The 15676-nt window shown below is 37.4% G+C and overlaps 1 protein-coding gene across 2 annotated transcripts in view; it reads left to right on the top strand.

The window, feature by feature from the left end:
• Window positions 1-14366, top strand: part of LOC144195396 (adhesion G protein-coupled receptor D2-like) — a 43622-nt gene extending 29256 nt beyond the window's left edge. For both annotated transcript variants that reach the window (XM_077715007.1, XM_077715006.1), the window contains 24 exons: window positions 20-77; window positions 174-413; window positions 498-1121; window positions 2053-2175; window positions 2391-2485; window positions 2618-2905; window positions 4473-4584; window positions 5025-5159; window positions 5491-5599; window positions 6021-6126; window positions 6208-6263; window positions 6385-6511; window positions 6677-6780; window positions 7096-7198; window positions 7496-7649; window positions 8372-8505; window positions 8597-8712; window positions 10364-10484; window positions 12245-12286; window positions 12398-12451; window positions 12601-12748; window positions 13013-13071; window positions 13143-13173; window positions 14207-14366. In XM_077715007.1, coding sequence (XP_077571133.1) covers window positions 329-413; window positions 498-1121; window positions 2053-2175; window positions 2391-2485; window positions 2618-2905; window positions 4473-4584; window positions 5025-5159; window positions 5491-5599; window positions 6021-6126; window positions 6208-6263; window positions 6385-6511; window positions 6677-6780; window positions 7096-7198; window positions 7496-7649; window positions 8372-8505; window positions 8597-8712; window positions 10364-10484; window positions 12245-12286; window positions 12398-12451; window positions 12601-12748; window positions 13013-13071; window positions 13143-13173; window positions 14207-14214 — 2934 coding nt within the window. In that variant the 5' untranslated portion in view covers window positions 20-77; window positions 174-328 and the 3' untranslated portion in view covers window positions 14215-14366. The remainder of the gene's footprint in view (window positions 1-19; window positions 78-173; window positions 414-497; window positions 1122-2052; window positions 2176-2390; window positions 2486-2617; window positions 2906-4472; window positions 4585-5024; window positions 5160-5490; window positions 5600-6020; window positions 6127-6207; window positions 6264-6384; window positions 6512-6676; window positions 6781-7095; window positions 7199-7495; window positions 7650-8371; window positions 8506-8596; window positions 8713-10363; window positions 10485-12244; window positions 12287-12397; window positions 12452-12600; window positions 12749-13012; window positions 13072-13142; window positions 13174-14206) is intronic.
• Window positions 14367-15676: the final 1310 nt, after the last annotated feature.

The raw sequence follows: 15676 nt of genomic DNA, 5'->3' as shown, positions 1-15676 counted from the left end.
ACTTGACTCTTCTCTGTAGGTTGTGTGTGAGAGTGAGCCAACACATGTTGGGCCTGACAAAGTGGGTGAGTTGCATGGTAAGTCATTCTTTATCACCTTTACTTTCTTTCAATCGCAGAGCATCTAAATCATCATGACAAACTTGTGTGTAAGCCAAAAATTTGACTTTGCAGGGCATTCCAGATTGGTCCATTTATCCTCAAACTGGGCCTTAGTGCTGGTTAATGACTCATTAGACTTTTCCCGAGCAGAGAGCAAATGCCGAAGTCAGTTTAGCTCCCTTGCCACCTTGGACCAATTGGAGGTTCGCGAGGGGGCATTGGAGTTGATGCGTCAGATCGGATATCAGTCACAGGTCTGGATCAACAACCCCTCTAAACTGGAATCCAAGCCCTTGCCCCCGTCCAAGCAGTGTAAGTTATTCCTGTGGCTCACTAAAATGAACGTCAAAAGAAAACCTGTAAAATGTTATTGCTTTTCTTGTTCCTTTTGTTTAGATTTGCCTTTCTCAGCTCTAAACTTTCCTAAAACATCCAGAGAAGGATTTGCACGTGTCAACAGGCCCTTTCCTGCTTTGTCATCGGTCAGTGTGTGCGTTCGCATTCAGTGGGACCCAGAATGGAACGAAGTGTCGACCATCTTCTCCTACGCTGCTCGCGTCTTTACCAATGAATTCCTTCTACGGGGTCAGGGTGACATGCAGGGCAGAATCCTTCTGGCTCTCATTGTTCATGGGAAACACTTTCCATACAAAGCATATTTCCCAAACGATGGTGGATGGCATCACATCTGTGTCACGTGGAGCACAAGTCTCTGGGCTATCTATGTAGATGGGGAAAGGAAGGACATGGGATCAGGATCAGACACTTCTAGAGATATCTATGCCGATGGGATCCTTATTTTGGGTCAGGACCAGGATTCATTTGGAGGGAATTTCACAGAGCCCTTTTTTGGAAATATTACTGACTTAAATGTTTGGAATAACTCCATGGAAACCCGCCACATTCGTGCTTTGAATGGATGTTCGGCAATGAATCAGGCAATGCTTTTCAGCTGGAACCTTGACCATCTGATCAAACACCCAGCCGTCAAGGAGGTCCAAGCCCTCTTGTTTTGTCCAGGTATGGTATGACCACATTTCTAGTCTTTGCAGTCACAAATACTTATTTTTATCATAATAACGCCCTGACCATAGATAGCAAATGGGATAACTCTAATTGTATTCAGTTTTCAGCCTGAGTTTATTTGTGTTATTGGGTCTCGTCTAAGAATTAGCATTTATATACCGATTCAGGGCCCCCATCCTGATGCCCGAAGTTGGGTGGGAGAATCTCCAGTACCCCCTGAGGACTTGTGAGGATAAATGGTTCAAGAAAATAAAGAAATATTAAATAACGTTAAAGCCATAAAAAAAATTCTACAGTTTAATTTATCCTTTCGAGACATTCCCACAGAGTTAAAATTAAGCGCACAGCAACAGGGCTAACAGCCAACCCTACATTTTAAGTGGCTTTTCACAGATGGGCAGCTGAGTGCACTGACCACGAGGCTGAACTAACATTCTGCCAACACAGCAACAAGTGCCCTCTTATGCACCACCCACTGAGACTGCAAAAAAGTTCCAAACGTTTTTTTTTTTTTATAAATTCCATTTTTAACTGTTACATTTGAATGTCCAAAATACATTGCTTATTTTGAGCATCATTTGTTTAAAGCTCCTGGTGACATTTTACACAGACAAAAGGGCATATTGAGAAACACTCAATATCAAACCTGTACTTTTGCTGTGGTTTCTAAAGAGAAATGTGTATTTATAAACCTGTGGAAATTGGCCCTAGGTAGGAGTGTGAGCATGAATGGTTGTCCATATTCTTGTGCCCTGCAATTGACTGGCCACCAATTCAGGGTGTCCCTGCCTAGTCACTATAGTTAGTTTGGCTTGGCTCCAGCACCCCTTGCGACTCTTGGGAGGCTTAGTGGTTCAGACATTGAATTACCAAATGTACCTTTACTAGGTTCAATATTTGAGGTCTAACTGGCATTGTGTAACAGCAAAACACCAAGAGATGGCGCTGCAAAGCTGCAGAACCCTGCAGATCCAGTCAGATCGGCCCCAACTCACAAGTCTGTTAGACTGTTCTGAGCCACTGGCATTTATCTGCATGAGTAGCAGAGGTATGTTATGATTTAAAATGTTATTGCAATTCCAGTGGTAAATGGTTGATGTGAATGTGTCAATGATCTGAACAAGTGTTGTTGTTTTTCACCTAAGCAGAAAAGAGGCAGCCATTGTAATGACATTAAAATAGTTAATGCTCCAGTGTTGGGAACAAACCTGGAATTTAAATACTTCTAATATACTAATTCAGTTTTTTTGTTTTTCAACCTAGAACGTTACTTGAAAATGAAACAGATGAGTGATTCCCAAAGATCTCAGCCGACTGCCTTTATGAATCATCTGTTGAAGCATTCCAATAACAGCCAGGTAGGCACTTTTTACCTTTTCATTCCATGACTTGACATATATTTAGTGATCCAAAGAGTTGCCCACCAGACTGTTGAAATGAAATGTCCTGTGGTTGCCATAATTCAGTCCAAGGCCTGTGTCTTTTCTTAGACAGTAATTGGGCCACATTCATCCGGACTGAGTAGCCTGACCGAAGCATCCGCCCTGTTAGATGCGACTGTCCAAGCTCTGCAGGACACGCGGCAGGAAGGACTGCAGCCAACAGACATGGTTTCCCTGGTCCAGTTGCTGTCTTTGGCTGCTGATGTTTCCCCACAGCACTCCGATGCCACCAACCACACCAAGGAAAATGTCCAGGAACTAAGCCAGTACTTCATCAGTGTGGCAGACAGCGTCATCAGCCAGGACAATGCCTTCAAGTGGCAGGCCATCAAAGAGGTAGCATACACCGCTTTGCACCTTATCTCCTCTTTGCATTGCCGTACTTTAGGCTTTGTGTCTCTTAATGTGGTAATTCATTTCGGGCAGCTCTTGTCGATTTATTTCATACATTTGTAGGGAAAGAGCAACACAACACATCCTTACAATGGTAGAATAAACTTTAAAAAATACTGATGTTTTTTGTAAGCCAAGTCCAATTCGATATCATCATGGTTCAAGGATTTATGTTGTCATACCAACATTTACACATTATATAGCACGGCATTTTAGGAATTTAGGGGACATTAAGACATGCAGTCTTTCACACACACATCCTCCAGTATACTGACAACCAAAGAAAAACACAATGATAACAGAAGTCAATAATATATGAAGGCATTTAGACGTTCATACGTTTAGTAGATGAACTGTAAAGAGATTCGATTTTCAGCACTCGCCGCTAGAGGGCAATGTGTTTGTGTGTGGGTGATTTAAAAATAATAATAAATTGATGCATTATGAGGTTAAAAGAGAAGAGTGAAAGCCACCAATTGAGATATCACGCTCCTTTCTTTTGGTTACAGACGTATCGCAATTCAAATACTAATTCCACATTTATAGCTTTGACATTTCTTCACATAACACCTACACACTAAGAGTATTTTAAGCAGCACACAAGAGAAAATAGGAGGAATGAAGAAAGAACAACCGATACATTTTTCAAAGTAGTGAAATATATGGTGTACTTTCATTAATTTCATCTACCATTTTCTATACTGCCTGTCCTGATTGGTGTCACAAATAATTGAAATCAAAATTTGTATCTTAACTGACATCAACTATCTGGATGAGAGAATATTCTGTAGATTGATAATATGGAATGATAACAATAATTAGCATGATTTATTATTATTTTTATTAATAGTTGAGTCCAACCATGCCTGAATTGGATCTTTAAACCCTTGTTCCACTAGTGATTGTAGTCGTGGATCCATATGGAGGCAACTCATGGCAAGTGTTGTGTTTGTATTAAGCGCTGGCTTCCCTCCCCCTAGCCTCTCAACAATCCAAGGCCATCTCATCCCAGATTAAATGGATGAGCATCTCTTTGACAAACTGTTGCCATGCTTTTCCTCTCTAACCGCCTCCTTGCCACACTGCCGCTGCGCGTATACAAGGCTCAGCTCTCAGGAACATTGTGTTTAGAATGAGAGGTTTCAACAACTGACAATGGCAAAACGCACGATTACCCTTGCATTACAGGCTTATCCATTGGACTCGAGTGTTTTTCAGCCAAACTGTGTTTAGGCTCAGGAAAAGGTAAACATTTTACTGTGAAATGGGGGACTAGGTTAAAAATATTTGGAGAAATCATTTATTCAACATTAAATAGGCAGCTCAAACAAATGGTTCTTCCCTAAAAAAAATAAACATTGCCCTTTCTTCGAGGATCATTGTTTTGCCCCGTAATCATTGTATCTGAATGATTTTGTGTATCTCTATCTTAGCTCAGTACAGCTGGAAACATGGTTGATAATGTGCCAGTGTATGTTTTATATATAAATATATATATATATATATATAGGTGGTGAATGGACCTATGGATGTGGTGAAGAGTATTGACCGGATGGTGACCAGCTTGAGCTCTGGGTTGATGTCCGAGAGCGATCATCTTACCTTTCACAGTCCAAATATCAGTGAGTGTCACACCACAGCAGTCCAAGTGCCAAAATCACATTATTTGACTAGTTGCCAATTTGGGAACCTGCTTGTCTTGAATTGAATTTGGCATTGGACACATTGTCTTGTCCATAGTTAAAAAAAATAAGGCTACTATTTCTTTGAAGTTTACATGCACTGAGCAATAATACTCAAATCCTGTCAAGAATGAATGCGTTGCACTTTGAGTAACATTAAAAAAAAAAAAGTTCGATTACACTTTTCCAAAAAACACTGATGCAAAGATGTTGCGTTTTGGACACGTCTAGTGGTCTGATAAAATTATAAAATTGTTGGAAAGTGGGGGGATCTTGTACACTTGCGAACACTATAGCAAGTGGGACATCGGGGGGAGAGGAGTAGATAATATTTCTTGTTATTATGTTTCTATAATTTGATTTGGAAATCTTGTGTATAGAGTTGTCAGTGCAGCAACAGAGACTTCAGGAATCATCTAAGGGAACAAGTTTCTGTGGACCCGAGAATGAAAAACACTCCAACTCTGACTGTATTACAGTCCCACATCAAAAGATACAAGATCTCCTTTACAAAGGTAACCCAAACACTCCACGACCCCACCATTTACTTCTTATGTCAATTGCTTATTCACACTTTTAGTATTTGTCACAGCACCGTCACATTACTTCGTTTACAAAGCAGGCACATTCAGCCATATGGGTGAAAGCATAAATATGAACAAATTTCAGAATGTGTTGTGAGCTTTCAGAATTTTTTTTTCCTTTTCAAGGTCATATAGAGGGAGGCACACTGTTGGATTTTGCAACTACTATTCATGAATTATAAATGATCCTAAATGAACTCTTTTACAACATTATTTTGTTTAATTGTATGCTTTTTCATCTCTTATTGTGCTTACTGTACAGGATTTGATAAACTCACCTTGGTCAACACGTGGTATGGTTCTTTACGACCTCTGTTCAATCCGGAAGAGAACATTAGCATGGTTCCTACTGTCACGGATGGTAGCCAAAGGTAGGTTGTTGTTTTTTTCCTGTCTTGGCAAATGTGCTTTTTGAGCCCTCAGCAATGGTGATGTAATTGCAATTTTAAGGCACCTTCACTCCTTCATTAACTGTACCGCTGATCTTCACAAGTGTCACAGGGGTGCTGGAGCATATTTCAGATCACTTAAGGCAGGAGTAAAGTTCCATGTTGGTTGACCGAAAATTGCAGGGCACAGTTCTACCTAAATAGAGACCTAATATGATAATCTCTGAATTTTAAAGCTGAAAGTGTGTACACTACACATGACAACTTGGAATTGCAATTTTCTTTAAATTTTCTTTGGGTCAAATTACATGACGGCTTTATTCCATATACTTTTGCAAACACGGGATAAATATTTTCCTCATTCCTCTTTTGATTCTTGTAAAATGAATTATGTTTACTTCAGGTATTTGGGTACTATCCTGGGCTCCTCTGTTATATCCACCACAGTACTGGGAGACAACCAACCCATCAGTACCGCAGTCCACTTCCAGCTCCGTCACAAAGTGCAGGTAAGAAAACACAATTAATTCCCATCATATACGTACTAATTATTTCACTCCATTTACTGTAATTCTCCATAAATCCAATAGAATCCTGCAGGTGCTGTATACGATCCAGTCTGCGCCTTCTGGGATTATAATCTCACGTAAGAGCATTTTGTAACAACAAATATTTTCCAACTTTGAAATAGAAACAATGACGATGACCCACAAATTGTTGATGATATTTAAAAAAACAAAAACCTTCACATTCCTTTGTCTATCTAGTCCAGAGACTGGTGGCTGGTGGAACACCAAAGGGTGTGAGGTTGTTTCCAAACAATATGGCTACACTGTATGTTACTGCAATCACACAACCAATTTTGCATTGCTACTGCAGGTCTACGAAGCCCAGGTAACATTCAATAAGTATTTATATAGTTATTTATTGCAGTTGTTGCTATTTACAGCTCAAAGTGTCATTGTATACTGGTTGTCTGCCTGGGGTGGGTGATGGTTGTGTTTTATATATAAATATATATTTGTGTGTATATGTCTATGTCTGAATGTGTGTTTTTAGCCCAGCCCAGAAAACAAAAAAGCTTTGCAGGTGCTGACGTTCATTGGTTGTGGAGTGTCTCTGTGTGGGCTCCTCTTCACCTTCATCCTCTTCATTGCTGTGGGGTGAGTCACACACATCCAAGAGCACACATTTAGAGCGCTAAGGATGAAAAGCAATTCAGAAACCCATGGAAAAACATATTTACTTATAGTTTTTTTTTCTCCAAAGCATATGTGAGATTTTTTTTCTCCCCAAATTACAGTATATATTCACAATTGATGTTGTGTTACATCTTTGATGGCATCATAATATGGAATTTGTGTTCTCAAAACGGTATACAAGCAGCTACTCCTTTTAAAAAAATACAAATAAAAAAATGACTACATATTTAATGTATTTGTTCACGCTGATGTTCATCTTTGTTTGCCCTGATCTAGCGTTCCTAAATCGGATCGCACAACAGTCCACAAGAACTTAATTGTTGCTCTTAGCATTGCTGAGCTGCTTTTAATGTGCAGTGACTGGGCATCTGCCAATGAGGTGAGAATCCATCTTGTTTCTGTCACAACTGCCTTATGTTATGAATTGCATTTGGTCACTGGGCCTCTTAGGTGGGGACTTGATCTGAAACTTGCTTAACATCATGACTACGTATAGAAATCATTCATCAGATACTTACCTCAGAGGCAATCATTAATTTTAACAGAACAAAATTAGGTCAGCCAAAGACTTCAATAGAGTGATGTGATGAAGGCATTTAATAGCTGAAAAGGCAGGTTAGGATAAAGGCGTCTTTTGTAACAGTTTCATTATTTCTCTCCACTTTGATTCCGGCAGGGTGCATGTTTTGTGATCACCGCATTGCTCCATCTCTTCTTTATGGCTTCCTTTTCCTGGATGCTGGTGGAAGGTTTGCTATTGTGGAGCAAAGTTGTTTCTGTCAACATCAGTGAAGACCGCAGAATGAAATTGTACTACGTCATTGGCTGGGGTAATCTCATACACATTGCTAAATAGTAACACATTTTAACTTAAGGTATTTAAGTCAGAAACAATTAATAAATAGGAGCACCAAGGACTGGCAATAATTTCATGCGGGGGTGAAAAACGGTTCATCAATGGTTCATTGTCTTTATATAAAGCATGAATTTATTCATTTTCTGTACTGATGAGTAATTGTATTGTTTTGATTATTAGAAAGTCATATTTATACTCCAAACCATTTCTACATATTCTTCCATTTTAAATTGACCAAGTTTTAGCGCAAACACACATGAGAATTAAATCAATCAGAAAATGTGCCGTAAGCCTACAAAGTGTGTTTCATATTAGTATGTAAAACAAAAAAAGCCACTATACATTGTTGAATTTAATGGGACATAATGTTTTTTGGCCAACTTTAACCCAGTCTTAACATTTGTAAAACATCCTGCAGCTGTTCTTGTCCCAAATTGTGTCACCATGTTATATCGCATAAGTGCCTGAGAACAGAATGTGAATAAGCACAACAATATTGAGATGTTTTCTGTAGCTCTCCATGCAGATGTGCAGAGTGTTAGACAAAATAGGCTTGGTGATGAAGAACAGACTAAATAGTCCAATCACGAGATGCCCAAGCAGTCCTTGTTCTGTAAATATGTCTTTAAAAAATGCTGCGTATTTTACTTCAAAGCCACAATTATGCTTACTATTTCTTTTTTTTTTTTGTGGCAGGTTTGCCTGTTCTAATAGTCATTGTAACACTAGCGACAACTGTCAACGAGTACAAGGCTGATGGTCACTGCTGGCTTAATCTGAAGACTGGTACAATCTGGTCTTTTGTGGGACCTGTCATTTTTGTTTTGGCGGTATGTGGTTCCATTTCATTCCTGAGCCAAGGAAGGCCTGAACAATTCATTGGTTTAAGACAATGAAGCTGAAGCTGTCCTCCATTTGCAGGTCAATTCAGTTGTGTTGGGCCGAGTCGTCATGGTGACGGTTTCGAGCGCTCGCCGTCGTGCTAAAATGCTCAGTCCAAGCTCCGCATCAAAAATGCACACCTTTGATCTCACATGGTAAGATAAAGTGGAAATTCTACCCATTTCTGACATTCTTATTTAATATTTTCAATGCCCACTTGTGTCTTCTTTTCAGTCAAGAACACACACACACACACAAATGATGTTTTCTTGTTGTTCTAGCAAACTATGGTCAATAGAGACAGTGGAGCGATTATGAGCTGTGGTTCGGGAGTCTTGTGTGGGAGCTCTGCCTTATCAGTATAACACCTGGTCCCAGTATAACTTAATCTTGGTTTGTAGCGCTTAACGTTAACTGTATCATTTAATATTAAGGCCAAGCAAATACACAAAAAAGTGATTTAAGTGTGGGTTTTTGTAAGCAAACGAGGAATGGAAAGGTCAAGTTATTGCCATACAACAACATCTTTGAATCAGAACATTCCAATGTTATTTAATGATAATTTCATAGCTTCAAGTGCACAGAATTTCTACTTTGGAAATTATTTCAACACTCCCCCATCAGAGACATTTTGCAAGTAGCATTCATCTTGCTACCTTCTTTCACTCTGTTATACTTAAATTGGAATATTGCAGGTTTATTATTTATATCTTCTGCTGTGACTATTTGCAGTTCTATTTAAACAAAAGATCATGAAAGTTAGATTGGATTAAACTGTATTCATCTTGTACTCAGAAATTATCATACACCAGAAAATTATTCTTATGATGGCAAATAAAATAAATTGCCACTTAGTCAAGATTATGCCAACATCTTTTGCATTGAAAGGCCCTATAAAATTAATTGATGCTATTTTTGCCTCTGTAATTGGTTGGTACCAAACTTAAGGTGGACATTGCCTCTTATCCAGTGTCAGGGGAAATAGGCTCCAGCACCCTCATAAACATATTGGAGATATTAATGTATTTAATAGGCAATAAAAATGGTCATTGTTTAAAATCGCTATAAACAAGAAGTAAACAGTGACTGAAACACGGAATTTGAAAAATAGAATATGCTCTATTGTCATATTCTGACACTTTTGTCAACCAATAATAAAGCTATGGCAGTGATTTATTTTGAATGCAGTTGGAGACTAGAATCTGGTGCTACACACCTTCTGATGAGACTATATTTCTGTTCAGCCAAATGTCCTTCATGTTAACATTTAAACATAGCACTCCACCATACCTAAAATAATTGTGTCTCTTTATTCCTGCATAAACAGTCTAGAAATCTGTGCCAGCACAAGAGTGCACACTCGGAGAATGGAAACAAATTTTGAACATAAAAGAGAATAAAGTGAGTTCTGGCTTTGTCCTTGCAGAGACGGCACTATCTGAAAACTCAATCGCATCCCCAGGTGCAGCAAGGTGACAAGAATAGTGGGTCGAACAAAAGAAACGTTTTGCCTCCTTCCTTGAAATGGTTCAATGATGTAATACACGTACAACAATTATTTAAAAAATGATTGTAATAGAAATGCTAAAGGAATGAACACGGGGAACTAACTGTTCAGACAAGAGTTGGATTTATTGTCTAACAAGAAACCTTCCCAAAATCCCAGAAATATTTTTAAGTCCTTTTTCTAGTTTTCCGAGATTTGTGTAAAATGCTAAAAAATGCGATCATCATCAGTACGAGATTCTGCAGCCATTTTGCAAGGCTTTAGTTGATCACCTGGTGTCAATCTTCTATTGTTTGCAGGGCTGTAACTCGACCAGTCCTCATCCTCCTGCCTGTTCTGGGCCTAACTTGGCTATGTGGAGTGCTGGTCCACCTCTCTGTCGTCATTGCCTATATCTTCAGTGCTCTCAATGCCTTCCAAGTAAGGAATCCTTGAAATGAATCTGCTTTTTTACTTTCAAAAGAACATTTTGTGTTCCAAATGTAATTGAACTGTTGACCCAAATTCTCTAGTATTTACTAAAAGTGACACATTTATATTATTTTTTCAATTCCAACATTTTTTGTGACAGTAGAGACCCATTTTTAGCCTAATCTTGACCTTCATCCCCTTAAAAGCCATATGAACTAGCCTTTTTTGCCTGATAGTTCCCTACACTAGAGAACATTATGACTTGGTGTTATATAATAATATATATATTTTTTAAATATGTCAAAAATGAGTGTCTATTGTACATAAGTACACCATTGAGAAAACAATTAGAATTGTTTGACTTAACCCTACATTTTCTTTAGATTATTTAATATTATATAATATGGATTCTTATTTTAGTTGACCAGTATAAAACAGCTTCACAGAAGTGAGTGAAATTTAGTTTTTTTTCTAGTACTTTCCAGACATCAAATATAATCGCAATGATGATGCATGAATATTGACATTTGCTGGTCGGACTGATGATCAAATATTGATTTCTCAAAAGCAGTTTTTTTTTTTTACTTCAGCAACATGCACAACATCTCCCTTTTTAAGACTTCAATCAATGAAAGTGAGAAAGAAAAGCTAAACATGATAGCACTGAAAATTGAGTATATCACTGCAAGTACTAAGTGTGCACAATGCATAGACGTGAGTGAGTATGTGGGAGACTCCAGTCAGCTCATACCATATCTACCTTTATAACTCTCCTCCCCTGATTGCTTAACAGTCGCTTCCTTTCTCTTCTGGTGCTTTATTTTTTTCCTCGTTAATACCTCCGTTTTGCTTTTATTTTCCACAGACTCTCTCTGTCTTTGCTAGTTTTTTTGTACCTCAACCAGCCGTCCGCCCTCCTCTGATCTTTAATTAATCAAGAGCTAGCCCCTCTGTGACCCCTAGAGACTTGCTTGTTAATTTAGATTTACGGCATGTGTCCAGCTGAGGGCATGTAAGAAGACAGTAGGAGTTCTTCCTCATGTTGGTAGGAGGAGGACACCAAACAAGTATATATTTTCCTTGGACAGAAATTGTTTCAGAGTTATAGACTAAGGAGAAAAAAAGTACCATTAGGCTACTAGTACTAATTTAATGACGATGATTTTGACTACAGATTTGCTAAGGGAATGAATGGCATTGTCTGAACATTAAACTGTGGTCAGAATTGTACTTCTTACACAGTAAATATGTAGGATTCTTTTTTTTTGGGCCAATTGGAATTACTTGCCAAGGTTATTTTCCCGACTGATATAAATCTCAGACATGTTTGATTATGTGTTCATTAGATAAGATTATTCAAGGCAACTTTCTCAAGGAGAATATTCCACATTATTCAGCAAATCGCACACATACTTATTATGCTGACTGGGAAAATGTTGAATTGAGTATACATACTGGCAGCAGTGGTTGCCACAGTTGTACAATATTCTTTTTTTGTAACAGTGTAAACGTGTGTTTTTAAAATGCTTTTAGAACTGTGTTGATGAAAGGAAAGCTAGTGGTGACAGTTGGGTCTAAATTCAATTACAATGAACCAAAGAAAAATGTATATCGCTAGTCTTTGAGAATTATGAATCGTTATCTGTTGGTCGTATTAAATCATTTGTACATCTTGTGGACTGCTGAAAGCTAAAAAATCAATACTAGACGATGCATATGTGATTTTATTTTTGAGTTGTTTCCCAAATTGTGTATTTTCTTTTTCACAGGGCCTGTACATTTTCTTAGTTTATGCTGTTTACAACAGTGAGGTATGTTAGCATTCAATTCACTTTACCATCACTGCCGCAGCTTATTGGATTGCATTGTTTTGATTTATGGAGGGTTGACAACTTGTGATTTCAATGGCATTTATCGTTTAGGTGAGGAATGCAATCAAGAGGATCAAGGAAAAGAGAAAAGCATTATCTTTCACAGTAAGTGTCTGCAATGGAGCACATAGTGATAAACGGTCTACATTCTATAAATGTACATTACATGTGTCCATCATTGCTATACTTGCATGATTTATTCGTCTTCCATGAATTTTGTCAACTTCGAATTTGGTTTATGTCTGTTCAAATAGAATTGTTCCCAGCCAACCACCTTCCTACCTTCTCAGAGAGTTCCCATCAGGTCTTGGGGCCACAGCCCGCTGACTCCTTCCAGTCCTGAGACCAGTGAGACCTCTGGAGCTCCCAGTTCTAGCTCCACTTCTCTAGTGATCAAGAATGGTGTGTTCTCAATAACTCACACTGTCGTGATGAGAAATGCTTGTAGTCCCTTGAGCAATGCAACGTGCCTCACCTTCCCATCTGAGTTTAGCACATTCTGCTCACTGCATTTCTCCCTCACGTGTCTTTGTGGCATCAAACTGACATATTCAGCAGTGTGAAGTTATCAGAGGATTTTAATCCTTTTTAAAAATAATTTTAATGACAGCAACAACAAGATACGATTTTTTTTTAATGACAATTGATTTTTTTTTTGTCTTTTAGAGAGTTTCAGAAAAGAAAGTGTTGTGAGTTTCTCAATGAAACAAGCACCTGGAAGCCAAGTAAGTGACATTTCTTCTTTTTAATTAAATCATTTGTTTGCTTATTTCCTCCTCTTCTCTCCGATTAACAGGTGGTGCAACTTACAGCATTCAAACCTTCAGGTATGGCCAACATCAAAACTTTTTTGGTGCTTTATTTTGGTTTATTTTACAATGAAATACACTGCAGGTTATTTTTCAGTGAAGTCCAATCTATTGCATTAGTACCCCCACACACTTGATAAGGGGCCTTTAAATACATTTTTTCGGAATTAATTTATACTCTGATTTTAAAAAGCTTATGTTATAAAGAAAAAATATATAATATATATATATATATATATATATATATATATATATATATATATATATATATATATATATATATATATATATATATATATATATATATATATATATATATATATATATATATATATATATATATATATATATATATATATATATATATATATATATATATATATATATATATATATATATATATATATATATATATATATATATATATATATATATATATATATATATATATATATATATATATATATATATATATATATATATATATATATATATATATATATATATATATATATATATATATATATATATATATATATTACATATATGCAAGGCTGAAGAGGCCCAAATGCACTTTTGGATCTATATTTACCTGATCCGTGCACATCATCAGACCTGTGTGAAAACTCAATGTGCACTTTTTGTATTTTGAATTAGAAGGCACATGCAACAGATGGTGCCGAGGGTTAAGTCACATTCAATTGCGCCGATCGGCCCATCAGTGGCAAGAACCAAGTTTGAAATTGATTCATTAAATGTTTTAGTGTCTGTGAAGAACGCCTGCTGGGTGCTGAAGTGCTCCTGGGTCTTCATTGTTGATTAATGAGACAAAGAAGACGTTCATTCCTTTAATCAGCAATGGCCGTGTCTGGCTATTCACAGTATTAGCCATTAACCACTCCAACACCTGCTCTCTCTCTCTCACTCCTCGCTTTTCACTGAGCCACATTTCTTACTTTCTCTTTTGTATGCAAACACACTTGCACGCAATATCAAAGCATCATATACTGATGTAGTCATAGCTAATGCCTTTCTCTGTATTTCACCACAGGTTCTTGAACTGAAAATGGAGTCCTGTCCTGAAAATCAATACAATTGTAACCTTGGATCACAGTAAGAGGATAGACCTGGACACACAATTAGATGGCACACCTACTTTATACAAATACACACATCATTCCGATGTAAATGAAACTCAAAATTAAGGATAATGTGTCCTGCAGATGTTTGTTTCTCCGATCAGATCGATCCTTGAACCCATATCTTCAAATAACCCCGCTCTGGTACCAAGATAATACATTTGCTTTTTGTAAATATCTAGAACACTAGAGAAATGGGATGTTAATTGGGAGATCTGTGAGCCTGTTGGCCATTATGCTTCTGGTTAAGAGTACCAATTTCATTTGTTGTTGAGGATTTCAAACGTTTAAAAATGTCCTTTTTATTTTGATTGGATTTAGAGAAGCTTCTTTTGAAAAATATGAAAACGGACCAATCAATGAGTGGATGGTATCTGGAAATTTCTTAATCTCACTAGATTTATCCTTTAGGACTTCTATTTGAAGAAGTTGACCTTCCAAAGTCTGCATTCATTTTCAAACTTGGTGAGCATGTTGCATAACGTCTAGTCTCAAGTGGCAAAAATGCTATGATCTTGTTAAATGTGATGTGAAGAAAGAAAAAAAAGTATTCATGAAGTTTTAAACATCCGATATGACAAACGTGTAGAGTTTGTATAAGGAATATGACAAATTCATATTCATGATAAAACTACTTTCTAATATGGAAAGTTGTACGTTTTCCGAATGGTGAGCATTAAAGGCATGAACTTGTTGACATTTATGAGTCGGAGCCTTGTTAGGAAGTATATAATCTTCATCAGTTACACAATGATGAAGTCTCCCTAGAAGACAGTCATGACCAAGTACAATCAATGGCAGTGACATTGACCCACTGCGTTATAATTGGTGTTTTGACTCATGATTTTAGCAATTGTGCTTAGTAACCATTAAAAAAAAAAAAGCAAATACTATCAGATTGAGCTGTGTGGTTTAACTTTGCTGTTGCTCTTTGTATTTGGGTGGCGTGGCTCAGTGGTAGGTAGAGTGGCTTCGATTCCCACCCTGGTGACCTTGTCCAAGTATCCTTGAGCTAGATACCGAACCCCACATTGCTCCTGAGATTGTGTCATCAGTAGGTAAATGAGTACTATATCAGTCAAAACACTTTGGGTGACGTGAGGGTTGAAAGTCCATTTACCATCTTGTACCGATGGGTACAAAATAACCCAACATGACAAAATGTTATGTTTAAATCACCATGAAAACAATACAGCCAATGTAAATCAATGGAGTGTACCAAAAAGAAAAGAGAGAATAGGGGTCGCTCTTCACTTAGAACTGGAACTGTGACTTAAAAGAAGGAATTATGAGCAGTTTGTAAAGACTGAAAAGGAATTTTACCTTTCAACTTAACAATGACACAGCGCCAACATGCCAAGAATTGGCTTCATAAAATGAAA

This window comes from Stigmatopora nigra, chromosome 4, assembly GCF_051989575.1.
Source record: "Stigmatopora nigra isolate UIUO_SnigA chromosome 4, RoL_Snig_1.1, whole genome shotgun sequence".
Taxonomy (NCBI): domain Eukaryota; kingdom Metazoa; phylum Chordata; class Actinopteri; order Syngnathiformes; family Syngnathidae; genus Stigmatopora; species Stigmatopora nigra.
Note: the sequence above shows the minus strand (reverse complement) of the source record. Positions and strands in the feature narration are given on the sequence as shown.